We start from the raw sequence: 26,324 nt of genomic DNA on the forward strand, positions 1-26,324 counted from the left end.
TAACTGTCTTTTCTATTTGTGAACAATCTGCAATTGTTTCCTTTAAAATGCCTTCTGTTACATGATCTGCTGAATCAGTGCTGCTACAAGTAGTTTGCTCGTTCAGGTCATGTCTTGGTGTGACAGTCTGGTCTTCAGTTTGTATTGTTTTAGATCCACTAAGTATTTCAGTTGACACAGATGAAGCCATCGTTTTGTGTTCAAAGAGTCCTGATTTGTGCTTGGACGGGTCCTGACCAGTCTGGAAAGCTTTCATTAGCTCTTTTACTGACATTGTCTCCTCCAAACGTTCGGTTTGTGATCTGGGAGATTTGGGGGATTTGAGAACTTGGGGCAGCTCCGGCATGTCGTCCTCCTTTCTTGGCGTTTGTTGAATAGACATGTGGATATCTCTTTGTGTCGTCTCCTCTTCAACTTTGGTCTGCAAAGCTTTGACTCTGTCCTTAATGGACCCAATGGAAGTCTCAATGATAAGAGGAGACACTGGGGGATCGGCGGACTCAACACTTGCCTCCTGAAGTAAAAAGTCACCATCTAAAGACTCCTGTGAGCTCACCCTTTCCATTTCTCCTTCTGAGCTACTACAACCAGAGCGCTGTCTGTCCCTTAGTTTTTTCCTGATAGGTTTCTTGATATCTGGAGGACGTTTTCCATCATTGTTCACCTTACTACCGTTAGCTTGAACCAAGTCATCACCTTGGGACAGATTAACAACTTCCAATTGCTCCTTAATGTCCTGTGCGGTGTGTGCGGTGACTGATGATGCTTCAGTAACTTGGATAGTTGTTCTTAAAGAAACGCTCTCGCTGTTGAAGGTGATGTCGTCTACTAATTGTTTGCCTGGCTGTGACTCTGAATAGCAAGTATTTCCTTTATGATTCTGCAGCAATTCTTCTTTATTTCCATCCATCCGTTGATTCGCTTTGAGTTTTCCAAACATCTCATAGTCATGATCCGTCCTGGCCACTGTTCTGTCTTCTTGAAACCCTCTATTTGCAGGTCTCTCTTCAGTCAGAAAGCGATCTAGTTGTTCCACAGCTAAACTATGAGAACCTCTAATGTCAGACATGTCTGAGAGAAGGTCCGGACTGGCAAGTATTGCAGGGTCAAGAAGTTGATTTGTTTTCAGTGAGAATGTGTCCATTGATTCAGATTCATCGTCTATGGTTCAAAAATGTTTTGCAAACAAAAGGGTACAAAACATCAGGGACAAATGAAGTGGGGGAGGAGAGATCAGAAAATTGTGATCAAAACAATGCCATTACATTCCATCTTCAGTTCAGAGAGTAAGGAAAAAAGAGGGATGAAAAAGTCTTGAAGAAAAGACCAAAAGATGGTAAAAAATGGCATCCAGAAAATATTTCACGGGAAGTGATAGAGCAACGATAGCCACAAGGACAAGCAAAATCAAAAAAACATATATGCTGCCAGATTGAGAAGAACTGTTTCACAGATGTAAACTAGAAAAGCACTCAGACAAACTTCCGCCAAGGAGGTCATGCCACATGACTTTATAAAAAACAAAGCATCCAATCAAATGTACGAAACCGCTGCGATTTAACAATTGTTTTGAGACAAAGCAAAACTAATGCCACTGACACAACCACTATAACACAAGGTGGACCAAGGCTTTCCCCAAATTTCGACATGAATGTACTCATCAACATGTTTTTTCGATTAAACAGTAAAAACACATTTAAGTTAATGTTGAGTTTAATTGATTTCATTGTAAGCTGTTAATTGTATTCTACTTCTGGAGCAAGGCACATGAGGCTTTAGCGAAAATAAGCCATGTAAGACAAATTCATAAAACGCTTTCCAGGAGCCAGACAACCAAAACCATCCAAAACCAACCCAAATATTTGACAAGCATAACAGGTTTTACATTTATGCTGGACAGAATTTAACCACCTTGGCGGGAGTAACAAAGAAACATAGAGGAGGGTGAGGTGACAGATATTATCTCAAGATTGATGCAGACATGGAACGTCATGTCTGCACTTTAAATAAATCTTCAAATGAAACAGCACATATATTTGATAGATTACTAAAAGATTTGACAAAAATAAATAAATACATGTAAATAAAAAGTATTTCTAAAAGAGAGAATTGTGTATCTTGTCTTACATTAAAACCAAATCTTTATACTCGTTTTGAAAAATAAATAAAAAAACATAAAAAGATTAAGCACTGGCTTCGGTCAATTTGGAACAATAGAATTAAAATGTTGTGAATGTGATATTAGTAGATTAATAAAAGTCCATGCAAACAAAGGAATCAGAAATTGTGAAATAAGAAAGTTGAAGAAAGTTTATAGGGGTTTTAAAGAAGAGGGTTGCAGTAAACATCAGCCATTACAACACATGCATAATGTTAATGTGACTAAAGAAATAGTTTATGAATAGTTTTGACATCAGATCATAGATAACACTTTTTAGCAACAGCACTATGCTAAGGTATATAATAAATCAGACCACACTTTAAAATTAACTAAACCTTGAAAACGTAGTTCAACTTACATTTCTTGTCACTTTTCTCGCTCTACAAAAAAAAAGGCAATTAGATCCAAACTGAACTTAAACAATTACGTTACATTTACAGAATGCTAATTACCTCGTCATCAACATCTTCTGAATCAGAATCCTGGAAAGGGAATGACAAAGAGTTATGATAAATAATTGAAAACACGATAAATATTAAGAGGCGATTTCCTACCTTTGAGTATGTCGGCAGGGTTATGTTAAGGTTGCAGATGGCGTTGTGGTTAAGACTGCGGTATGTGCGTGGCTCTTTAGTGAAGGACAGGCGGCCGCATGGCTCCTGTGCCGTGTCACGAATCTATTCAGACAAATATGGATGTTCAAAATCATGTTTCTTAATAAAAAAGTTAACTTGTATGAGCATACCTTAATAAAAAGGGCAAGTCTATTTTCTTTGAAGGCAAAGAAGCTAAACACGTGATGTTGTCCACTTTTTGTAAGAGGCACTAGATTTCCGAAGCAGTCTGCAAATATTGGCTTTCCCTCCAAGACCTGTATTGTAAATAAGAAATAACATAATTCATTATTTATTATTGCTATTATTTCCTTCATGCCTCCAAATTCTGACAGACACATAGCATTTCATCACCTCCACGTCCCGACTGCGGGCAACTTCTGTGAAGTTCTCCTGCTGCTCCAGAGTCTTGTCCATTTTATCATCCGTCATGCAAAAGCAACGCAGTCGGGCCTCAATGGGATCAAGGGTTTTGGCAAAAATGACAAACTTGGCCATGTATGGGACGCAGATGATTTCTCTGTAGAGCTGGGAGCCAAAGCTGACAGAGTCTTGAACCTGTCTGCAGTCAATCAGCCAAAACCTAAAGAAAAAGAATGAGGAATAATGGTAAGAAGTCTTGCAAAAACTCTTCTTTACTGTAACCATAACTGCCTTTAATTAAAGTTGTAGATTTTATGAAAATGTTATACCTTGCAGACACATTTGTGGTGAAGGAGACACACTGATTGACAAAAGTCAAAGGTGTCGAGCCGGTGATGTCCTCCCACTGAGCTGGTGTGGTTCCACCTGTGATTCAACATTAGTATTAAGTGTTGTTTTGAAGCAGTTTCAGCAGTGTTGACACTGAACATACCTGTGATGCTGCAGAGCAAACGTAAAGTGGGCGTCTCGCCACTGTACACTGAGTTTGGTCCTTCATTGTTGCAGCTCTTAGGGATTGGGATGGTCATGGTGATCGGTTTGTGGAACTTCCTTCGTCTTGGTTCTAAGGTGACAATCGGGCTGAACGTGGCCTTGTTGCCGAGAATTTTCCTCACCACGTCAGCTTCAATGGGCTGAGCCTGGAACAGAACAGATCAGTGTAAACATATTCGAATCAGGCTGACAGAGGAGTTTTCATGCCCATGTACCTGTAGCCCGACTCTGATCTTCTTAGTGAGGGCTCCCTCTGGGAAAACAGCCTGAACCTGAGGTACCAGTGTGCTACTGAGAACGCCACCCTCTGGACCTATCAGGTGACTGTCCTGCTTTATTCTCGACACCACAGCAAAGTACTGTGGGAAGTCTCTGGTGATGATTCTACATATTCTTTTTCTTTCAAGCTCCTCGGGAGAGTCTAGTTCTGGAAAACAAAACAAAAGAGATTCCAGCCTTGTTTGAACCCGACCATAGCTGAATGGAGCATCACCCTTGGTGGAAGGCCGTGGTCACTTATTTTACCTTATTTAATGCCTATTAGTGCTTAACTTGGACTTAATATTGAACCAAATTGTTCTTTTCATTAGAATATAGTGTATTTTATTGTATTTTGCAAAATTATTATAATATATACCGTATTTTCCGCACTATAAGGCGCACTTAAAAGCCTTTAATTTTCTCAAAAAACGACATTGCGCCTTATAATCCAGATCGCCTTATATATGAACATTACCTGGTGGGTAAACAAACACTTTAATGACTCTGTGTCAACTGAGCCGACACACCGTGGGCGGGATTACGTCATTGTGTCATCAAGGTGTAGGATTTACGACTTACGTCATATCATGGCGGACTTCTACAAAGTGATATTACTGCCACCGTTTTGAGCAAGTGTGTCTTTGTTGTTGTACACTCAAAATCACTCTGCTGTGCGCTCAACCAGTGATACAAGTGCGTTCAACATGTCATAAACGCGTGTCTAGCTGTCATACACGCGCTCAACTTCTCTGCTGGGTTAGGGTTAGGGTTAGGGTTAGGGTAACCGTAATTTCAAAGACTTACTTTCGTCCATCCCATTAAGGATCAGGTTGAGTTCTTCTTCTGTGTATTCACAGTGGTGCTCCCTCCAGTTTTCCCCTGTTTCACTTCTCAAGATCACCAACTCTCTCTCTGTGCCTCGCAGAGCAGCAAAATGAGGGATCTCCACAATCACTGGTCTGAGCGGGGTTCAGGTAAATTGCACAAAAACAAAAACATATCAGAATTAATCAAAGGCATGACATTCTTTGCTACTATATGATACATGATACATGGCTGATTTAAAAATAAAGGGACACAAAAAAAACATGTAAAGGACGTTCTTAATGCATCAAAAAACAAAACATTAACAGAAATAGAACGTAAATTCCAAACATGTGAACTGGGGTTTGATGAAGAATGCAGGAGAAACATAAATGATAAAATTTATTTGGTTAAACAGAAAAGAAACAACCAAAGATGTTTGGGAAAAAAATGGGTTTTCATGGGAATTGGGGCTAACAGAGGGAAAAAAGTTCCCTCAAATCAAAGTATCTTCCCAATTGTGGTCATACCCAAGGAACTTGGTTCCAGGTGGACCCAACTGCAGGATGCGACTGACCAAACTCTCACCCTCATTCAGAGGAGGGGGAGCTGTGGGAAGGTGGAGCTTACTGATCCATACGCAGCACAGAGGAGGAGCAAGAAGAAAGTATGAACACACAGGACACTCACAGCATACTCGCTCCCTACACACACACAGGCAGACAACCACACAGACAATTGAATTGAATCAAACTCACCCGAGAAACTGGGCACCTGTAGGTCCTACTTCTATAATGCGCCCAGCCAGACCCTCCCCTTCTACCATGGGGGGCATGGAGGCCAGGCGGTGCCTCTTCACCAGCCTGCATGTGACCCTCGTGGGTGCTGAACACTTCCTTGGCGGCACAATGATCCTCAGACCATTGTGTCGGCAGCCACGCATGGAACCGCCCCGGGCATCCACCATGAAGCTGACCAGGAAGCTGCGGAGTAATCAAGATACAGTTTTATGATCCAGCACTTTGAGGGGCTACATTTGAGATGGCTCGATGCTGCAGCCAACAAGCACAGATCCAAAACATACTGCCATTCAAGTCATTCCTCTGCAAGACTGTTTTTGGTTTAAATTCCAACTTTTAAAGTTTTTTGTTGCAAACCAAGCAGAACAAAATGCCAGACCCGGCAAAAACATATTTTTTAACACATTTTGAGATCTACACCGCAAAAATAATCTCTCCTTGAAAAATGCAAATAACTATATACTGGAGCTACACATGTAAAATACTCATAAAGTCTCAACGGCTCATTTTGGCTGATTAAAGATTGTAAGCCCTTTAAAATGAATCAATGGTTAAAATATGGAAACTGAGGGTTTGATAGAAAGAGCTGGTGGAAAAGAGAAATTAAATGTATAATGTATATAACAAATGGACATAACCATATTTAATGCAATTATATATATCACACCCAATTCCATTTTTATATTTATTTTTTTGCTATCTTTTGTGTGCTTCATTAAGGTATATCTCTATTTTACTTTTTTATGTGATGTTACTGTTGTCTATTTGTATGTAGGTTACAGTTGAATTGAATTGATTAACAGCAATAAATGTGTTTGTTAGTCAAGCATTTAATCAATGGGTATTCATATTTGCAGCAAGCCAGAGTGCACAATGTGTAAAAAAGGAGAAGCCAAATATGTTTTATAAAGGCCATAGAGACACCAGATTGCTAACCTTTTTGAAGGTATGCATAACTAAAACGTAAGCATGCGCTCATGCATGTAGTCAGAAGGTATTGTTTCCAGAATGCACTATTGAACTTGTTTGCTCCGGGTAGCAATGGTTGAGAAGCACTGACACAGAGCAAGGAACAATTCAAAATATAAGATTCACCTGCTGTTGTCATGGTCTAGGCAAGGAGAGGAGCGGCTAGAAGCAGAGCAACAACGGTCACACGTCACAGAGTGCACAGAGAAGCAACAATAGAGAGTCAAAATTAAAGGAACACAGGTGAGAAAAATGAGCAACACTGATGAAAGAAAAGAGACATTAGAAAGGTGAGGAAAATAAATATAGGAAAAACAAATAAGAATCAGTGATGGCCCTCATGGTTATGCAGTGATCACGGCCTTGAAGGAACCTTTTACTTCATTTTCAAACTGCATGATACGTGACTTCCACTATGCAGCTTATGTGCGTATTTTTACCCAGAGTGCAGCAAACTGGAGGATAACATCACGTTATCAAGGTGCTCAGCACCCCAGCTCAGACGGTACGAGTCCTTGTCATTCTCCTTGGACAACACTGACACCTGCAGAGAAGGCACAATAGGCAGGCGTAAAAGTGAAGACCAAAATATAACAAAAGAAACTTTGAATTTCTCAATTCTTAATGAAAGGAAAAAGTTACTGATTTGATGATACGAATTTCGTTGATGAAAAAGGTGCAATACATGTTTTCACCAGCAGGTGGAGAGGTAGTTTAATAATCTGATGTTCACATGTAAATGTATATCATCATCACATGTATAAAAATAAACACCAATGTTTATCACCACTACTCTGGCTTTGTTTTTCTACTTCTACTCCTCTAAAAGAATATCAGACCACATCATGGTTGTTGTCTTCACCTGGTGGCTTGAAATCATGTCCTCAATGAAAACTCCATCCCTCTGATGAAAGCTCTGGTGAATCGGCGTCAGCTGCGGCCTGCCAGTGAAGTCAGTGAGTTAGATGCCACTGCATGCTCTGGAAATTAGTGTCTTCGGATTCCTACCTGTCCAGGTTGTGGCTCATGTAGCTGAAACTGTCCAAGTAATGTCCTGGGAGAGAATCATCTCCGAGTTCTCTGAGATCCTCTGCTCGAAGATACTCTCCGCCGTCTCCGGTCATTGTGTCCTCACCTGCTCAACAGAGGGCCGGGATTTAACCTCCTTATCCAAAACAAATTAGCTCTGCTCCTGTAAAAATCTGCATCTTATCCAACATGCATCACTTGTTAGACCAGCACACATCTCTCAATATTAAACCACACAGGGAGGGAGACAATCTGAAATCCTCTGGGTTTAGTTAGAAACTGTAACACTGGATATTTTTGGTGAGTTCACAGCAAACTGAGCTGGACGTCCCACTTTGAATACCTTCCAGATGCACTGACAGGTCAGGAAGAGATTCATCGTCACAATTCATTGCTACAGAACAAAAATCTTTGAGTCCCCAAATCCCATACATTTTCCAGTGCAGTTTGAATTGACTGTCTTTATAATCCACATGATGTGACTCACCTTCATCATCCGAAACATCAAGCATCTCTGTCATCGTCTCAGGGACGTTCAGCTTGTGTTTTTCTGTGACCGTCTGTAAAAGAAGAAAATAATGGAAAGGACTTTTTTGTTAAACTGGTCAAGGGTGGCAGTAAAAGTAGCTCACCGTCGTTGTGGTTATGACTTCTTCAGTGACAACTTTCAATGTGTCCACCACCGAGATGTAGCCAAGACGCCTGGCGATCGACAGAGCAGTGTTCCCGTTCTAATAAGACAAGACTGTTAGATCCATGCTGTGTAGATATTCTATTCAGGATCCTTCATCACCATTGTGGTCGTGTTGGGTTTGGCCCCATTTTGCAGCAACACATTGATGATGTGTGTGTTCCCCTGTTGTGCAGCTTGGTGCAGTGGAGTGTATCCGTTCTAGAGTGAAATATCAAAAAGAAGTTGAATGACACCGAATGCTGAAACGCGAGTGTTATCGTACTTTGGTCTTGGCATTGACGCTGGCCCCTTGTTTCAGCAGGAAGTTGACCATTTTGGCATTTCCATAGTGACAGGCCACTATTAGAGGCGTGTATCCGAGCTAAGAGAGGAGACAGAGTTCAGGGTATTCATCCATGAATTATTCCATGAAGTACTCCCAACATGATCTTCAAACCCACCCATGTATATGCCAACTATTCAGACAAGACATGGGTCAATTTTGAGGCTCTCACTGACTAACAAGAACCAAAAAACACCGACCCTTTGAGGGTTAAGATTTTTCTAAAGCCCTGATAATGTAAATATACAAATGGACTCATATGAGTGAATCTTTAACAGCTAATGTCTCTTCAACATACTTAGCTGTCAATCTCTATTAACATTGTTAGTAGCTCTATTAACATGTAATGTACAGAATGTAATCAAGTTTTTGGGAAACTTTAAATTAGTATTGGATTTTTTAAGTGGTCATTGGTAATTGAATGGTTCTTATTCTCCGAGGAATACGTTTGACATGTGACCTAAATTCTGCAGTATTTTAAATAGACATTTGCCAGACTGTTAATAAAGCACACTATGCTGATATTCTAATTTCACTAATGAAAACAGAAAAATGTATAAACCTTGGTTTGCTGGTCCAGGTTCGCATCATTTTTGGCCAACACTTCTGCTGCATTGACTCGATCCTCTTGGGCAGTAAGATGGAGAGGGGTCAGTCCGCTCTGTCACACAAGAGGCAGGGTCACAGATCTATGAGCGTGTCTAAATGTCACATCCTTCTGAAGTTCAGAGTAGATTTGTGACCTTGGTGGCTGTGTTGATGTGAGCCCCTTTCCCCATCAGCAGTGTAGCCATCTCTGAGTGTCCTTCCTGAGCAGCCAGGTGCAGCGGACTGACGCCCTGCTTCGTCAGCACGTTAGTCTCTGCTCCGTACTGTAGCAGTGCTAACGCAATGTTGGTTTGGTTCTTTTTGGCCGAAATGTGAAGAGGAGTGTAGCCATTCTGTGCATAAAGAAAAACAAGTCAGGTCACATATCTGACATATTAGAAAATGTTAAAATGATCATGCATTTTTAAATCAATCTCCATGCATGTAGCTATTTATCATGATTCAGGGTCATCATTTTTTTGAAAGGCTACTAGATGGCACTCTAAGTTTAAATATGATGTCAGGGTTCATTGAGTTTTTAGATCAGAGCCAAATTTTTATAACGTAGAAAGTGTCATCTACGATTCAGCTCCAACAACTGATGCTGCATCATGAGGCCCAATCAACCTTTGAAGGAAAATTAAAAGGCCATGTGGTTTAGTTTTAAAGGGCAACTAATGTGAAAACCCAAGTATCTTCAAATGTTAAAGTCTTCCTCTCCAAGCCCCTCATCATGATTTTGTTTTCAAGTTATTACTTTATAAAGTTCTCCCCCTTCTGCAAAGTCCATTATGACGTAATAAGCCTCCAGCCAGCTCTAATCACACCCTGCTTTGTTAATACAACGAGTCTCTTTGATGACAAACCTTGAGGTTTGGCCAATCACAGCAGAGAGGGCATTGGTTGGATACGAGAGTAAATCTTCAGAAAAACTAAGCGTTTTCATTGGGCAGGGCATAAAGGCATTTTTAAATGTAAATATTTCAATTAAAAGACACAATTAATTGCCCTTTAAATATGTTATGGTCTGAACTGAACTGAACTTAAAAGGGTGCGGGCAAAAAAAGTTAAAAGATTTAAAATTACACAGAAGCTGCTAGATGCTAAAAGGCCCAAAACTGTTAAGAATTCACAACCTTTTAGAAGGCTGTAACTTGTTATTTATACAACAATATTTGAGCTTCAGGGCTCTAATTTAGTTAAAGGGATTCCTTGGAAAGAGACAGAGAAAATTTGCATATTAACTAATTAATAACTAATATTAAGGAAGTAGTTTGCGCACGAGCATTTCAACTTGTATCACTCGTGAGAGAACCAAGCTGACTCAAGTGACCTTTAGAGATATAGATTGTGTTCCTTCAAGTGATATGTTTCTATGACGTTTGGACTTTGAATGTAAGACATATGTAACATTATGTTTTTTAAATTACATTCCTGTAGCAAAGACTCATATGGAATCACAAATACAAAGCAAACAGTATCCTACCTTCGCTGTGGCATGAGGTGAAGCCCCTTTATCCAACAGCAGCAGAGCAACATCCTGGTTATCGTAGTGAGTTGCCACATGGAGTGGAGTCAAGCCATTCTGTCACAGAAATTAAAAATCATCATTTCAACTTCTTCATTGTTTAATCAACACTCTTCGAATAGTTCACCTTGCCGGCATCATCAGGGAGAGCTTTACGCTGCAGAAGTAGTTTTGCTACATCAAGGCTTCCATACTTAGCAGCTACATGTAAGGGAGTGAATCCTTTCTGTAAAATCACATCAAAATTATATAAAGCCGAGAGTTTTCATGTATAATTTAATGACAAGTATGCAAAAGTATAAAGTAACAGTTTGTCGTCTTCCTCTCAGCATGGATGAAATCCACACAGAAATGAATGTTTGTTCTTTACACACATCTCTCACCTTAGTGGCCATAGAGTGTGAAGCTCCAGCCTCCAGAAGTATTGCAGCAGTTTCCACTTGACCCTCCCTGGCGGATATATGCAGAGGGGTGTAGCCATTGGTGGTGGCAGCATCTGGATGGGCCATGTGCTGAAGCAGCAGCTGGACAATGTCCGTCTTGCCCAAACGCGACGCAATGTGGAGGGGTGTCTGGTCCTCCTGCCGGTCCAGTCAAAGCACAGCAACCACATAGTGAGAGGTTTGAAAATACATTCATGAATAACAAACACGCTCAGATGATGACTCACCCGGGCCATGGCGTCCACCAACGCTCCGTTGCGCAGCAGACAGCGGACTACTTCCATCTGACCGGCCCGGGCCGCCATGTGAAGAGCCGTCTCTCCACGCTGCGAGGTGATTGGATGGGAAATCTCTATTATTATTAACCTCATCATAAAACAAATCAGAAATACTCACAATGTTGCGGACATCTGGTGACGCTCCATTTTGCAGCAGAAGAAGAACAATGTTGAGGTGGCCCATGAACGCAGAAACATGGATGGGAGTCAGACCGGACTGAAACAGAATATCAAGGGAAAGACTTAACCATGAACAACAATAGATACAGTTTTATTAAGGCATTGCCTTCTTATAACCTTGCAGACTATAAGCGAAGAAGTTTAAATCATTATTTTTGATTCGTGCTAAGCTTTAGTTGAATTACAGGATTTTCTTGCTTTGTTTGTAATTTTGTAGGACAATACAGGGAAAATCAAGCTATAGTTCTGGGAGTTCCTGACTAAGTTCATTATTCCTTTTTTTAAAACTTTTTAAAGTAAGTAAAAAGCGTTCATTGTCATGTTCATATTATTTTCATAGGCTTGAGCATATTCTTGAATGGTTGTCCATTTGTGTGTCCCTGGCAAACTGTTTGTGGTGTTCCCCACCTCTATCAATATAGAGAATGATTCTGGAAAATCTGGTAACCTACAATTTCCATTGTTTTAGCTGCATTTTTCACTTTTCATCACAGGAATCTTCCTCAACATTCCCAAATTCCTGATAGAATTTTACCTCAGTGATCGCCTGAATGGATGCCCCATATTTTATGAGCAGCTCCATCACTTTCACCCTGTTCTTCTTGCAAGCAATATGGAGAGGAGTGAAGCCGTTCTGGTGGAGAGAAACAAGCCACTATTTAGGTGAAGAAGAATATGCTGTACTTGAAATACTAAAACGATGTTTGTCATTTGAGTTCTTGGTTAATTTCTCACAAAACCGTACCAGTGCTCGAGCATTTGGGTTGGCCTTTTTGTCCAGCAGCAGTTTAGTGACTCTGTAGTGACCACAGTGAGCTGCAACATGCAGGGCTGTGAGGTAGTCCAGTGTGACATCATCAACAGGCGCTTTGTGCTGCAGCAGAAACTTCACACACTCGACATGGTCTCCCTGGGCTGACATATGAAGTGGGGACAGTCCGTTCTGTATCAAAAAGAGCATTAACAAATGATGTTATTATCACGTTATAAAATATTTGATAAGACGAGGAGACCTTAGTTCTGGCTAGGATCGGTGCTCCTCTCTCCAGCAGCAGCTCTACTGCAGGGTCGTGTCCACTTCTGGCAGCACAGTGCAGCGGCGTGAGTCCATCCTGTGAAGCACAACGCCAGCCTTTAGTTATTCTTAGTTGTTCTAACATCAGTGAGGAAATAAATTGAAAATATACACACCCTGGTTTTAGCGTCAATCTGAGCGCCTCTTTCCAAAAGCAGGACGCCCATATTGGTGTTTCCTCTCTTTGAGGCCACGTGAAGAGGTGTGATGCCATTCTGAAAGTCAGAAATAATCTTGTTAAAAACTATTTAAAGAATTTAGATCATTTATATATATTTTGAACCAATTGTGTATCTGTAAAGAATCATTGGAATGTCTTGTAACAAGATCATGTTTTGTTTTAAAAAAAACTTTTTGCCAAGACTTAGCCTCCAATTAATTATCTATTTTATTTTTTTCATTTTTTTATATAAAATATTAACTATATTGATTCAATTTTAAGTCTATGAGGTCAATGCAAGTCATTACCACCAGGAGGCGATATAGCTGCAGATTCTAAAATCCCATTCCGAACTGAAATGAAACCAGCTTTGTGACCCTGGTCTGGAAAAGCGCTATATAAATACAAATTACTTACTTACTTACTTACTTACTTATATATTGTATTTTTGTTAGTTTTTGAAGATTAAGATTCAAATAAGATTTTTGTTTTGAAAATAGATAAATTGAATAAAAATTAAAATGTTTCATTCAACCATTCAATATTCCGATGGCACATATACTTCCATAGAAAAGCTTATAAACACAAGAATTATCTTAAGACATTCTTCTTTGCAAAGGCTTTTCCCTGACTTACTGGGACTCCTGTGTCTGTCTTATGTGTCTTGATCGTTTAAAGTATATACTGTATTTTAACTGTGTATTGTTTGTGATTGTTGCTTTGTGACCCTGGTCTAGAAAGGCGCTTTACAAATAACTATTACTTACTTACTTACTTATGCAGGTATTTTAGAAAAAGTGAACAACAAAACGTACCCTTGCTGTGAAGTCTACAGCAGCACCTCTGTTGAGCAGCAGGGTGGAGACGTTCACGTTCCCATAGTGAGCCGCGATGTGGAGCGGAGTGAAGCCGCTCTGTTTCAGAGAGACAGCATCGATATTAATACATATATTTTAATGATGAAAAACGCAGTTTTGTTGATATAAAAGCAGTTTAAACAACTGGAAGAGCTGATGAGAAAAACAAGGTAACAAAGTAAAGAGACATTCTCAAAGAAGATAAATGATTGTACAAGAACCAGTGAAGTGCATTAAAAAACTGTGTAGAAAAGAAGAAGCACGGAAAAAAATCCCGCAATAGGTGCACCTGTATAAAGAGCATGCAGCAGCCTTGTGTTTCTACCATGCTGACTAAAACCAGAGAGACAGTCGATGCCGTTCCAAACAAAGAATTTTAGAAAATAAATAAAGATGTCAAATTAAATACACAAAATCTACTCACTAAATGTTTCAGCTGACGCACAAATGGAGTTCTACCTAAAAGCTAATAGACTGTTTCACTCCTTACCTTCCCGTTCTGATAGACATGGTGCAATTTGATTAAAAAGCAGAGTTAACTTAAAGATCAACAAACGTCAAGTAAGAAAACTGTACATGCTACGACATACCAAGTCAAGGACACTTAAAGAACAAGAAATCAAAACAGAAAGCATTTTTTTCAGCCGTAAATAGGATAATATTACAATTTTTAATCATTTAAAAAAAGGACATACAAAATAAATGTGAGATAAATTATTATTTTAAAGATTCACTAGTAATAACAGTGTTTTTATACGCCATGCTGGAGTGTAAACAGTGCTGCATGCATCCACATTTATAAATCAATCTGCATGCAAGAGTCCTGCAAGAAATGGTTAAGGAGACTAATCTCAAGGGGTGGTCAAGTGTGACCGGAAATAAAGTAGGTTTGTATACCTCCGTGGTTCTATTGACCATCATCTGAATTGGGTTGCATGGAAAGAGTGGAGTAGCAGGGTTTGGGGTCGTTAGGGAAAAGGTGTTAACAACACACACAAACACACAACTGGAAAGTACAAAAAGGATGCTAACCACAGTCTTTGGTTTTCATTTCACACAACCTTTGTTTATCATGAGGCAGCATTCAGGTTTCATTTTTTGTCTTATAAAAGTTTCATGTGCAGTACTAACTGTCATATGAGACCAATCCTGCTGTAACAATCATCAAGTCAAATATAATTATTCTGAATTTTCAGTAAATTGTCCCCAAAAAAGCTTTATGTAACCATACAGGAAATGTAACTGTCTGATATGTAGATTTGGAGCCAGGGCCTTCAGTTTTTAAGCCCCTCTGCTGTGTAACCAACTACCGGCTCCAGGGCTCCACCTCAAGAGCTGCTGCTCATCCAGGACCTCCACCACGTCATGGGATCCAGAGTTCTTTCCTGCACCTCCATGGACTCTTCTATACTTTCCTCTTTTTCTCTCACTGTATCCTCCCTCATTCTTCTCTCCGTCCATCAGTCTCCCCCCCCAGTTTCTGTCTTCTACAAGGACGTTTTTCCTCTCCAACGCAACACTGTGATTTACTCATTATTTAGTTGCTGGATCTGTTTTTCCTTTCTCCACTATAAACTGTTAAGTGTCCTGAGATAACTTTGTTATGATTAGACACTTTGAAGAAAATTTAATTGAATTTATATGGATTAACATGCTTGTTCTCTGTTATTCTACACATGTTTCCAACATGACATGTTTTCTTTTTTTTGTGTATATCCTATTTCTCTTCAGTGCTCAAGATTAACTGCAGGGCTCCGGCCTTACCTTGGACTGGACATCTGCGTTGTGGTCGTTCTGGAGCAGGAGTGCCGCGGACTTGGTGTCGTCCTTGCGTGCCGCGATGTGCAGCGCTGGGAGACGCACTTTCCCTTTGGTGTCGTGCTCCAGTAACAGTGAGACCACGGAGTTGTGACCCTGCTGTAGTGCAATTGCAAGTGGAGTGAAGCCGTCCTGAAGAAGCAGAAGGTAATGGAAAATGTTAAACACAGAAACAATAGGGAAAAAATAGTGCTATTTGCCATGAAGAAAATTCTTCTTAAAAAATATTTCTAGGAGAAGTAAGAAAGTAAAATACCATAAGCCATTATAAACTTTCTACTCTTTGCAATGTTAAACATAATGAAGGCACTTGTGAAACTGATTAAATCTGCTTATATACTGTAACTGAATTGAGCCCACAGAAATAAATTCATCTTTTGAACCATATTACCTCTGTGGCGATGCTTTGGTTCCCATCACTTTCCAGCAGGTAGCGACAAACCTCCAGGTGATTCTCTTGGGCTGCCATGTAGAGCGGAGTGAAGCCATTCTGCGACAAACATGGAAAAATTCACTGTCCCATGCCGTCTGGATCTTTCACACTTGTTCCATGACTAGTGACAGAATCAAACCTGCGACTGAGAATTGACATCTCCTCCTCTTTTCACCAGCAGCTTCACTACTTCCTTCTGACCGGCCAATGAAGCAATATGGAGAGCAGTGTTTCCTTTCTGTAGAGGGAAGACATCAGAAGTGCAACTTTAGATAATGTTATTTGGCACTGTTCTCCATCGACTAAGTCTAGATGACTCTGTTTTAATGCAATAATATAAAGTACTGCGCAACAGTTTTAGGCAGGTGTGACAAAATGCTATAAACTAAGAATGATTTCAAAAATGGAAGTGTTAATATTTTATTTTCAACAATTAAAAAAATGCAGTTAATGAACAGAAGAGAAATGTAAATCAAATCAGTTTTTGGTGTGACCACCCTTTGCCTTCAAAACAGCATCAATTCTTCTTGGTACATTTGCACACAATTTTGGAGGAACTCGGCTGGTAGGTTGTTCCAAACATCTTGTAACCGACCAAAGATCTTCCCTAGATGTAGGCTTTCTCAAATCCTTCTGTCTCTTCATGTAATCCAAGACAGACTCCATGATGTTGAGATCAGGGCTCTGTGGACTTCTTCTACTTCTTCTTCTTCTTTACGCTGAAGATATTTCTTAATGACATTGGCTGTACACTTGGGGTCGTTGTCCTGCTGCAGAATACATTTTGGGCCATGCATGATGGATAAGTTTCTGCCTGTATTTCTCAGCATTGATACCATTAATCCTGACCAAATCTCCAACTCCATTTGCACAAATGCAGCCGCAAACTTGCAAGAACCTCCACCATGTTTCACTGTTGCCAGTAGTCATTATTGTAACGCTCTCCAGCCCTTCGACGAACAAACTGCCTTCTGCTACAGCCAAATATTTAACATTTTGATTCATCAGTCCAGAGCACCTGCTGCCATTTTTCTGCACCAGTTCCTATGCTTTAGTGCATAGTTGAGTCGCTTGGCCTTGTTTACATGTTGGAGGAATGTTTTTTTGGCTGCAACTCTTCCATGAAGACCACTTCTGGCCAGACTTCTCCGGACAGTAGATGGGTGTACCTGGGTCCCACTGGTTTCTGCCAGTTCTGAGGTGATGGACGGCTGGACATCATCCGATTCCAAAGGGAAATAAGCTTGATGTATCTTTCATCTGCTGCACTAAGTTTCCTTGGCCGACCACTGCGTCTACAATCCTCAACGTTGTTTCTTTGTGCTTCTTCAAAAGAGCTTGAACATCTTTAAACCAGAGTCTGCTTTGAAATCTTTGTCTGGGAGAAACCTTACTGATGCAGTAGAACTACCTTGTGTCTAGTCGCTGTGCTCAGTCTTGCCATGATGTATGACCTGTGACATGAAACTGTCTTCCACAACCTCAGCTTGGTAGCAGAGTTTGTTCCTCACCCAGTTTTAAGCTCCTACACAGTTGTATCCTTTTCACTTAATGACTGTGTTTCAACCTACTTGTGAAATTGATGATCATTAGAAACTGTTTGGTATAATTGGTTGATCATACACTTCACAAAATCCTACAAAAACCCTGACTTTGTGCAAATGTACAGTACTTGATGCTGGTTTAAAGGCAAAGGGTAGTAACAACAAATGTTGATTTGATATTGATTGTTTGCTCACTTTGAATTTTGTAAATTGATAAAAATTAACAATAATTATTTATATTTTTGAAAGCATTCTTAGTTTACAGCATTTTTTCACACCTGCCTAAAACGTTTGGACAGCACTGTTTGTACGGGTGAGTCAAACTCGGTGTGACCTTTATTACAACTATTCTGTTTTTAACGGCTGGTTAGATCACATTACAAGTCCCACATTGCGAATGCCCTTTAAGATCATTTATCAATTATACCAGCCAATGGTTTTTATCAAATCTTCAATCAAATGACATGAGTCATTACACAGTCAACTTTCTTGTCAGTTGTTGACTGTGTAATGACTGTTTACATGAAAAATAAACATACATAAAAACACTTAATTCTTACTTTACACACAAGCAGTTCCTTTTACACCCTGCAGTTACAGTGTGGTTGTGTCGACTCTTACTCTTCTTTTGTGCACTTGGACTTTGTCATCTGGATACTTTTGCTTATTTGAACGGTTACAGTACGAAATAACATCAACAAGCAAATGTGACAAATCAACTAAGTGCAATTTTTTTTGCAGTTTTGAGTGAGACCAATGCTGAAAAATTGTGCAACTAGCTTTCTTACTGAAATTAAATAAGATTTCAACAAAAACACTACAATTTGCATCTCAGGCTTCTTATTCTCTGAAATCAGCAACACAGCTATGTGCATTTAGCAACTTGCTAAGCTTGATCTTCTCTAATTATAGAAAGGTTTTTATGAAATGTTTTGATTGCGCCAAAAGCCTGCGGAACTCTTGATGCAAGTTTGGATGGTCCTACTGCACAAGTGCTGGGAACTTTCAGAAGGTTTTTAAGTAAGTTTTTAAGTAATTGTAGTCATTTGAAAAGCGCAGATACTAAGTATTAAAGGGTTAATCTTGATTCTGTTGGACATTGTTTTGAAAACATTTTCTTTTTCTTTACATTTTTTGTGATTATTCGTTGTATTTTGCAAAGTCACGACTCCCACAGTACAACTTTATTATTTGAATGGTGCTCTCCACTACACAACAACTGAGCGACCCTCGTGGTCATCCACACCACCTACTGCTTTTAGCCCGTGAGTCAAAGATAGCATTTACATTCCATAATAGTACTCAGAAGAATATTTGAAGTTTCCAGGGAGAAGGTATGGGTTCACTGTAATAAACTAAAGACAACTTGATAAGAACACCTTATTTTTGTTAAATAAACATATCCCAAATCAATTCAGACAATTAATCTGCTTTGTTTTTTGTTGTCTTTTATTGTGTGGACCAAATAACTAACCTGCACTGAACTACCTAATCAGCAAAATGTAATAGAAACTAAAACAAATGGTCTAAAACATTTATTGAAAAAATGCTGTTCACAATTTAGCACATTGATTTTTTTTCCAATATAATTGAAATAAACTCCATAAAGACATTTAAACAAATCAGACTTTTTTACTCCATTAAATTTCATTTTACTTTATATTAAGAGTTACATGATTGATGGCATTCAAAAACCTTAACTCATGATAATTCTTAAGTCCAAAAAATATTTTTTCTTTCATACACTCGACCATTGGCACAATCGGAATTAGGTGGGGGACACCCTGGACAGCTAACCAGTCAACTACAGGACTCAAGTAGATGTATTTATTTTTGTTCACAAGATAATTGGCTAGTGTATAGTCTTAGTCCAAGAGGGAATCCAACATAAACTTACTTACAAAATAAAATACTAAGACCGACTTAACCAGGTAACCGCTGATGAGTAAATTACCTTTGTGGAGGAGTCGACTGGGGCTCCTCTTTCCAACAGTTCATCCACTAAATCCTTGTGTCCCTCCTTGGCCGCCAAGTGGAGGGCATTCAGGCCATTCTGGGAAGACAAAGAGTTTAAGATATGTATAAAAACAAGAAATTGTTTTAAATTTAAAGTACAATCTCTGTAAGTATATGATTCACAAGTCCTGTTATCAGTTAGCAGCAGCAGGCATGACTGATCTATTTACAAAACATGCACGCATAATTATAAGAAGCTAAGATTCACCTCATCCTCCTCTTCGTCCATTGAGAAAAAAAAGCAAGTCTGGCCTTTCCTTCTGAATCCTGTTTTTTAAGCCTCCTTCGCACGAAGGCCCCTTAGCTCTTAACCCTATCTTTTCTTAACTTGTCATCTACACTAGATTACTGAAATCCCATTTAAATTGAAGCTCCTCTCCTGCTTGCCTCTGGCAGTGACTCTAGGATGTTGCTAACACTTCCTTCAATGCCCCTTCCCCACAGACAACATGGAAACACACTCACTCACACACATACACAGACACTGTAATACATAAATGCCGATACACAAGAGGGCGCACGTACACACACACACACACACACACACACACACACACACACACACAGCAAGCTGCTAAATGCCATGATAGGTGTCACGTTTCTGCACAGTCATAGAGGGTAAGTAGGACAAAAACAACGATACTCATATTTAGAAGCAACCGAAAATGTCAACTTGGAAAAAAAAAAGTTTCCTTGGGGGGCGAGGAGTGTCATGGTGAATGATTCGAGTGACTTAGATGACTTTGAAAGGGTAATAGCAGGTGCTGCCATCATGTTATACCCATGCAGTGATATGAGATATTATCAGACGAGTCCTGATGCAACGACGTGCAATCACTGGAACGTTTTTATGGTGACGTAGTCAGCCCTATGCAGCAGCAGCCTGTTACTTTCTTAGTTTTCCTAAAGGTGTGCAGAGATATGACTGCTAAATGAAGTATTTCTATGAAATCTATCTGTTTTTTGTTTTTTGTTTTTTGTCAGTTTAAAGCAATTTTTTTCTGAATTAAATGTGGGTTCAAGATTTCTAAGGTTGTTAAATAGCAACGAATTAAATATGATAAATTACCAACAGAGGTTTTGTAGCAATTTGCAAGGAGGAAATTGTCTCTTTTCTTCTGCCTATTCACTATGGTATCTCTTTTATTATTATTATTTATTTTTTAAAATTCTTTTAAACAATTGTTTAGCTTTTTGACCACTGTGGTAAGAATAAAGTTTCATCTTATGCTATCCTACATTATCTTAAGCCTAGTTTAGCTACAGGTATTCACATTACTCCAACTTGAAATAAAAAAAACAAAACATGTACTTGTCTTATGACAAATGCAGATGAACACAAACAAATGATTTAAACCTTTTACAACTGAGCACTAAAGAGAAATTCATTTGGTTAATGGAGTGGGGATTCCAGGCAAAAATAAACATTTTTAAATTGATTTGATACTGTTTTATGGTATGAAGCCTCACGTAACAACATGGATGGTAAAGCAAAGACACTGACATGAGATTAAAAAGAGCAATATCACTCACTAGGGATTATCAGTGTGGTAGATTAAAGGATAATAAATCTGGCCTTTAATTGTTATTTTTACAGGACATTAATGATGTTACAGCCAAATCTATTGTGAATCTCCCCTTTCTCGTCATGAAACCACTAACTGCTTATTGTGCTTTCAACTATTTTTTTATTTGTTTGATTTAACAACTCAGCCTTTTATATTATAAACATACTATAGCCCAATTCTGGAATAATCCTATTCATAAAACATAGTGAAGATATATTTTTTAATATCACTCTCAAACTAACACCCTTTCAGGATCCTGGCACCTCGTTCCAAGAACTTACTACACATTTATAAGTGAACACATTGCAGAGGGAAATCCTCCCTACTTCCCTGGGTCACTTTTCAATGACACTAGCCAAAGTGTTTTCAGATCCATGAGTATGTCATTCATAAAATAAGATGTCAATTTATAAAGATTTCTCTGCAGATGCTAGCACAGCATTCATGTATTTCCTGCAGATGTTCTTGTGTGCTCCATGTGCTATAACGCTGACACAGCTGTTCGGGGAAACAGCGGCGCAATTGAGCAAAGTGCTTTTAAAAATGACATCACTCTGATCCGCTTACTTTGTTGGGTGCTGGCAATTATGAGAAATGTTGCAGTATAGAATGATGCCTTTCCTCGCATTTTGAAATGATGAGAATGACATAGCTAGTTGTGCTGAAATGCTGTAAATAAGAGATGACTAATTTAAAAATAAAAATGAGGTACAATGAAAAAGATGATATATTTAAAAGAGATGAATAAATATTTGAATTCATGTCCATTTTATTTATCCATTTTAGATACAATAAATTAAAACGACAACATTTAATAAATTCCCGTTTCAAAAATAGAATGTTGTTTTCATGCTCCTATTTCAAAGCCACAGTCACAGGGATAAATATGAAAATGACATTTACATATTAGGTCACCTGACAGGAGCTTAAGTGTCCTCATGTGACAGATGCCACAAGAGGCACAGGCCTCCTGTCGAAGTGAGAGAGGTTCAGGTGTGGGTTGCAGGAGGAGACACACTTGAAAAGTCAGGCTTTCCCCTTGGATTTGAAAAAGCAAAACATGTGGTGCCCATGACAGCAAACAACCACCTCCTCTCCCACAGCCAATAGGAGCAGAGTTGGAACAGCTGCTATAAAATTGCTCAAGTGTTACAAAAGGACAAATGTAATGTGACAATATGAGTGTGACTATTGGCAGGGCGTATGGATTTACAATGCACGAGTCATGGGACACCTTGTGACAAGTCTAAATCATAACGACATGGATACGACGTATAAGAACAGGATATTTCCAGGGCAGGAGTGAAGCAGATCTCAGATGAATGTGAGGGTGTGTGATTCTGAGTAAGTGGTGGGGGTGTGTGTGTGGCAGCTGTCAGAGGCTGCTGGGTTCAACACACTGGGATTGTCAGACACAACGGGAGTGTTCTGCTGGTGAGAAAGAATCTGCTGACGAGGCAAATAATGTGTGTGCATTAACAGGATCTACGTGTATTTACCTGGTTGCAGGTGCTGATGTCAATTCCGTTTTTCAGGAACTCAAGGACCTTCTCGATGTTCCCTGCTCTGGCGGCTCGCAGGAAACTGGTGTTGCTTTCCGACTGAAAAAAAACACAAAAAACTTCAACGTTAGCGACACAATATTCATATTGCTATTCAGCCCAACTAAATCATTTTCTGAGCGGAGCTAAAGTTCACATTTTATTTAAAATGCAACATCTATTGATAATGTACTTATTAAGTGTACACTAAAAACCTAATTGCAAACATCTAAAATGTATATTTTGATTGTATTAAGTTATAATGTGCACCAACAATATATATTGTATTCAAATACCATGAGTAGCATTGAATACATTCAAAACATTCAAAACATTTGAAAAATGCAATAGATGGTGTGAATTGAAGGTAATCCTTACTATAATTTAGATTTTAGTGTATTCTAAATGGACATCTTCGTTTTATTTAATACTGATACAATGATGACCCCAGACAAGTAGAGTTTGAAAAATGTAATCCCCGAAAAGAATCAATCAAAGTTTGTTATACTTCCATAATTAAAAACAAAAATAAAGAAAAGGAGCATTCATTAAAAGTTGCACCCACCAAAGTTGTGATTTATGATGGAAAATATTCCCTATCCAAGCTTTTCTGAGTAGATATTTCTAAATTTAAACATCAGCAGCCGGCACACACACACACACACACACACACGGCTTTGCAAGTATCCCTTCTAAAGCATTAGTAATCAAAACTTCCAAACATCTACACACACATTCCACTTGTATAACTGATCATATCCCAAGCCAGCGTCTAAGGAATGCTGACCTACATCTCAACGAGGGTGAGGAGGATCAAGACTGTCCAGGTCCTCTGACCTGGATTCAGAGTTTAAAAACACTTTAGACGACATAAGTCGTCCTCACTGTTTCACTGTGACATCCGTTGGAACTGTAAGTATGACAGCCCTCTTGACTCATACAGCATATTCCCTAAATCTTACATGCCATCTGTGCACACACCCAAATCTAAGATTACATCAACACATTTGCACCACTCTTATTTTCATGTTCAAGTTTCATTTTAACATTTGCAGCTTTTTAGCTCACTCCATTTTAAAGGGGACAATGTATAATTATTGCTTAATCTAATCGGCACAAAGATTCTGGCCTTTTAAAGCATTTTAAAAAGTCTTTCATTTGCACTACTACTGTTGAGTAGTTCTTAAATAGGGATGCTTTTCTGTCAAAGTGACATCATTATAAAGCAAAAAAAATGTAAAATATTATTAACATAATTGCCAAAACCAACATGTAACATTTTGTAGCACAACAATGTATAATGTGGTGATAACTGCTGCTAAAAAGACACCAGCAGATTTGTGTGGTTAAGACACCACCATGTCAGTCCGTGCTGGGTGTTAACTTGCCAAGCTTGTAGATTCAATCCCCTTATCGCATGTTTGGGCTGGAGCCCTGCGTGAGTGCAATGTAGGGTCCAATCCCCAAACATGAGCTGTCAGATCACGAACCAGCACCGGCGAGGCAACAGTATTATGACGTTAGTGTAACCACAGTTTTGTTTCTTACCGGTGAACCTTCAAATTCAGATGCTTCCCCCATGTAGAAATCAGAGTGTTGGTTTGGATCTACAAAACTTCCAAGAGTTTCACTTCGTCTACACGAATTGCAAGTTGCAGCATTTCCCATTTTTACTGCGAGAAAACGTTCCAAGAGTCCAAGGGAATTTTCTCTAAAACATCAGCAAAGAGGCACATTCTAGGAAGCAGTCAGTCCAATGAAAGGTTCTTTACGTTTTCAGGAATCATCTTTAAATTCAACTTGATTCTTTTACTGCATCCTCTGGTGCTGTCGAGTGTTCCTCAGAGTTCCATTTGGACCAAAAGCATGTCCTGCCTACTCTATCTTGACAACCCGTCTGTAGTAACAACTGCAGCCATAAACATTCAACCCGAAGTCTGTTTACTTCGTTGACTATTTTTACTTATTCATACTGACTCAGCCGGTCTTTGGGTGTGAGCGCGAGTCCGGGGTGGGGAACTCGACAGCTGGGCTCAGAGGAACACTCGAGCCCGCAGAGGCCCTTGGTGCACTCCAGGAACAACAAGGGTCAAGATAAGAGCAGGGAGTCATGTCAAATAATATTTTATTGAAATTAGGATTGATTATCAACATGATAATGTTGGGTCTCGTCAAAGGTTAAAGGTTGTTCTTTTTGGTTCTTACATGAAACACTGCAATGGTGATGTCTGACTGTGTCTATGAGGAGATGACTTGTATGTCTTGAAGGAAGCATGGGCTATATATTGACAATAGAGAGATACAACTGCTTTATAACTAATTTAGCTAAGAGTAGGATGTAGTGCACGTTCATGCATATATTCTTGTTGTTGTCTTGGCAATGTTGAAGCTTGAAATAATGAAAAGTGTCATTGCTATGTATTTTTCTTCATATTCTGTAATCTGACAATTCTTCATTTCAGCTTTCAACTGTGAATGTAACTAGACATGAATGTTACTGTGCTTTAACCTGTTGTTACATTAACGTTTTATATTAACAAATATTTTTTTTTCAGGTATTATTTCTAGGTTGTATTCTCTAACCCTGTCTGTGACTGTCATGCAATTAACTGTGTTGAACTAATAACTAAAACCTCAAACCTAAATACAGATACCGTGGAATAGATTGACAGAAATAGCTCTGTATTTCTGCTGCTTCTTCAAATTTAAAAGTTGCAGTTGTTTAGTTAAATTTAGGTTCTTAAAGTCACACAAGCAAAAATAACAATAAACAAGCAATTTTTAACATTCTATGGAAGAATAAGATACAGTTTACAAGTCTAAAAGGACGGAGTTGATAAAAAAAATGATCATGTATGTATGTGCTATTTTTACATGAAACATTATGATAATGATCTTGACATGTTGAACCATGTTGTCACGCTCAACCCTAAGGTGTTGTCCTAGATGGGAGAGGTGGCTGAGAGAAGAGGCGCCTTGACATTTCTGAAATTGAATATTTTATTAAATAACATCTTATACATCGCAAATTATATTGTCATTACAATATTTAACGTTTTAAGTCATGACCATTTGCTCATATCGTAGAGATCTGATGTTAAGCATATTTTTTGAAATACTCCGACAACAGCATGATTCTAATGCAAGTCTAGAGAAGAACCTTTGTGGCTCCGAAACAAAATCATTCTATAAGGCACGTCACACGTCATTCTATCTAATGTAACAATGTTCATTCTACTCAGCTCTAATCTGGTACATCCTGATGACTTCTCACAGTCAACAAAGATCACATAGATTGTGAACCCGCTACTGTATAATCTCTGTAATAGTACAGGATTTATGTGGATTGACTAGTGTTCAGGCATGTGACGAATCATACGGGATTAAACACCAGGACAGACTAAATAATGTTCAATACAATTCTTATAAAATTCCCCGAACTGTCACCTTTGTATTAAAGGAGCTATTTCCATTTGTTAATATGAAAAAATAAAATGTATTTTAAAAGAGATTAGTGCTAGTCAAGATGTGAAACCATGATAGAATTCAAGGAAACATTTCTTGTCAATTAAATTGATAACTAATATTATGAAAACAGAATACAAAATATTGAATTAGATTTTGAAACATAATACATAGAGAAATCAGTTATATACATGAGTACAATTTATATATGTCTTCAATAAAAAGCAGTTTACTCCATCTTCAAAATATTATTTTCGT

At 38.9% G+C, this 26,324-nt stretch overlaps 1 protein-coding gene across 5 annotated transcripts in view; it reads right to left on the reverse strand.

The window, feature by feature from the left end:
* The window catches only part of LOC148088794 (uncharacterized), an 86,259-nt gene that overhangs the window by 47,540 nt on the left and 12,395 nt on the right, over positions 1 to 26,324 (reverse strand). For 2 of the 5 annotated variants that reach the window (XM_087800010.1, XM_087800039.1), the window contains exons 2-38: positions 22,560 to 22,661; positions 19,431 to 19,529; positions 16,072 to 16,170; positions 15,891 to 15,989; positions 15,446 to 15,631; positions 14,579 to 14,602; positions 13,640 to 13,738; positions 12,781 to 12,879; positions 12,603 to 12,701; positions 12,335 to 12,532; positions 12,125 to 12,223; positions 11,528 to 11,626; positions 11,359 to 11,457; positions 11,072 to 11,269; positions 10,816 to 10,914; positions 10,647 to 10,745; positions 9,316 to 9,513; positions 9,135 to 9,233; positions 8,513 to 8,611; positions 8,350 to 8,448; positions 8,189 to 8,287; positions 8,044 to 8,116; positions 7,536 to 7,662; positions 7,390 to 7,468; positions 6,968 to 7,071; positions 6,654 to 6,689; positions 5,517 to 5,741; positions 5,289 to 5,387; positions 4,759 to 4,913; positions 3,909 to 4,120; positions 3,632 to 3,839; positions 3,468 to 3,564; positions 3,130 to 3,358; positions 2,907 to 3,032; positions 2,716 to 2,838; positions 2,614 to 2,643; positions 2,520 to 2,541 (exon numbers count right to left, since the gene is read on the reverse strand). In XM_087800010.1, the coding sequence (XP_087656136.1) occupies positions 2,520 to 2,541; positions 2,614 to 2,643; positions 2,716 to 2,838; positions 2,907 to 3,032; positions 3,130 to 3,358; positions 3,468 to 3,564; positions 3,632 to 3,839; positions 3,909 to 4,120; positions 4,759 to 4,913; positions 5,289 to 5,387; positions 5,517 to 5,741; positions 6,654 to 6,689; positions 6,968 to 7,071; positions 7,390 to 7,468; positions 7,536 to 7,662; positions 8,044 to 8,116; positions 8,189 to 8,287; positions 8,350 to 8,448; positions 8,513 to 8,611; positions 9,135 to 9,233; positions 9,316 to 9,513; positions 10,647 to 10,745; positions 10,816 to 10,914; positions 11,072 to 11,269; positions 11,359 to 11,457; positions 11,528 to 11,626; positions 12,125 to 12,223; positions 12,335 to 12,532; positions 12,603 to 12,701; positions 12,781 to 12,879; positions 13,640 to 13,738; positions 14,579 to 14,602; positions 15,446 to 15,631; positions 15,891 to 15,989; positions 16,072 to 16,170; positions 19,431 to 19,529; positions 22,560 to 22,661 (4,336 nt within the window). Of the gene's footprint in view, positions 1 to 2,519; positions 2,542 to 2,613; positions 2,644 to 2,715; positions 2,839 to 2,906; positions 3,033 to 3,129; positions 3,359 to 3,467; positions 3,565 to 3,631; positions 3,840 to 3,908; positions 4,121 to 4,758; positions 4,914 to 5,288; positions 5,388 to 5,516; positions 5,742 to 6,653; positions 6,690 to 6,967; positions 7,072 to 7,389; positions 7,469 to 7,535; positions 7,663 to 8,043; positions 8,117 to 8,188; positions 8,288 to 8,349; positions 8,449 to 8,512; positions 8,612 to 9,134; positions 9,234 to 9,315; positions 9,514 to 10,646; positions 10,746 to 10,815; positions 10,915 to 11,071; positions 11,270 to 11,358; positions 11,458 to 11,527; positions 11,627 to 12,124; positions 12,224 to 12,334; positions 12,533 to 12,602; positions 12,702 to 12,780; positions 12,880 to 13,639; positions 13,739 to 14,171; positions 14,226 to 14,578; positions 14,603 to 15,445; positions 15,632 to 15,890; positions 15,990 to 16,071; positions 16,171 to 19,430; positions 19,530 to 22,559; positions 22,662 to 26,324 lie in introns of those variants that run through there. The other 3 variants (XM_087800029.1, XM_087800019.1, XM_087800047.1) reach the window with 3 other exon arrangements.

This window comes from Callionymus lyra, chromosome 1, assembly GCF_982586985.1.
Source record: "Callionymus lyra chromosome 1, fCalLyr1.hap1.1, whole genome shotgun sequence".
NCBI lineage: Eukaryota > Metazoa > Chordata > Actinopteri > Syngnathiformes > Callionymidae > Callionymus > Callionymus lyra.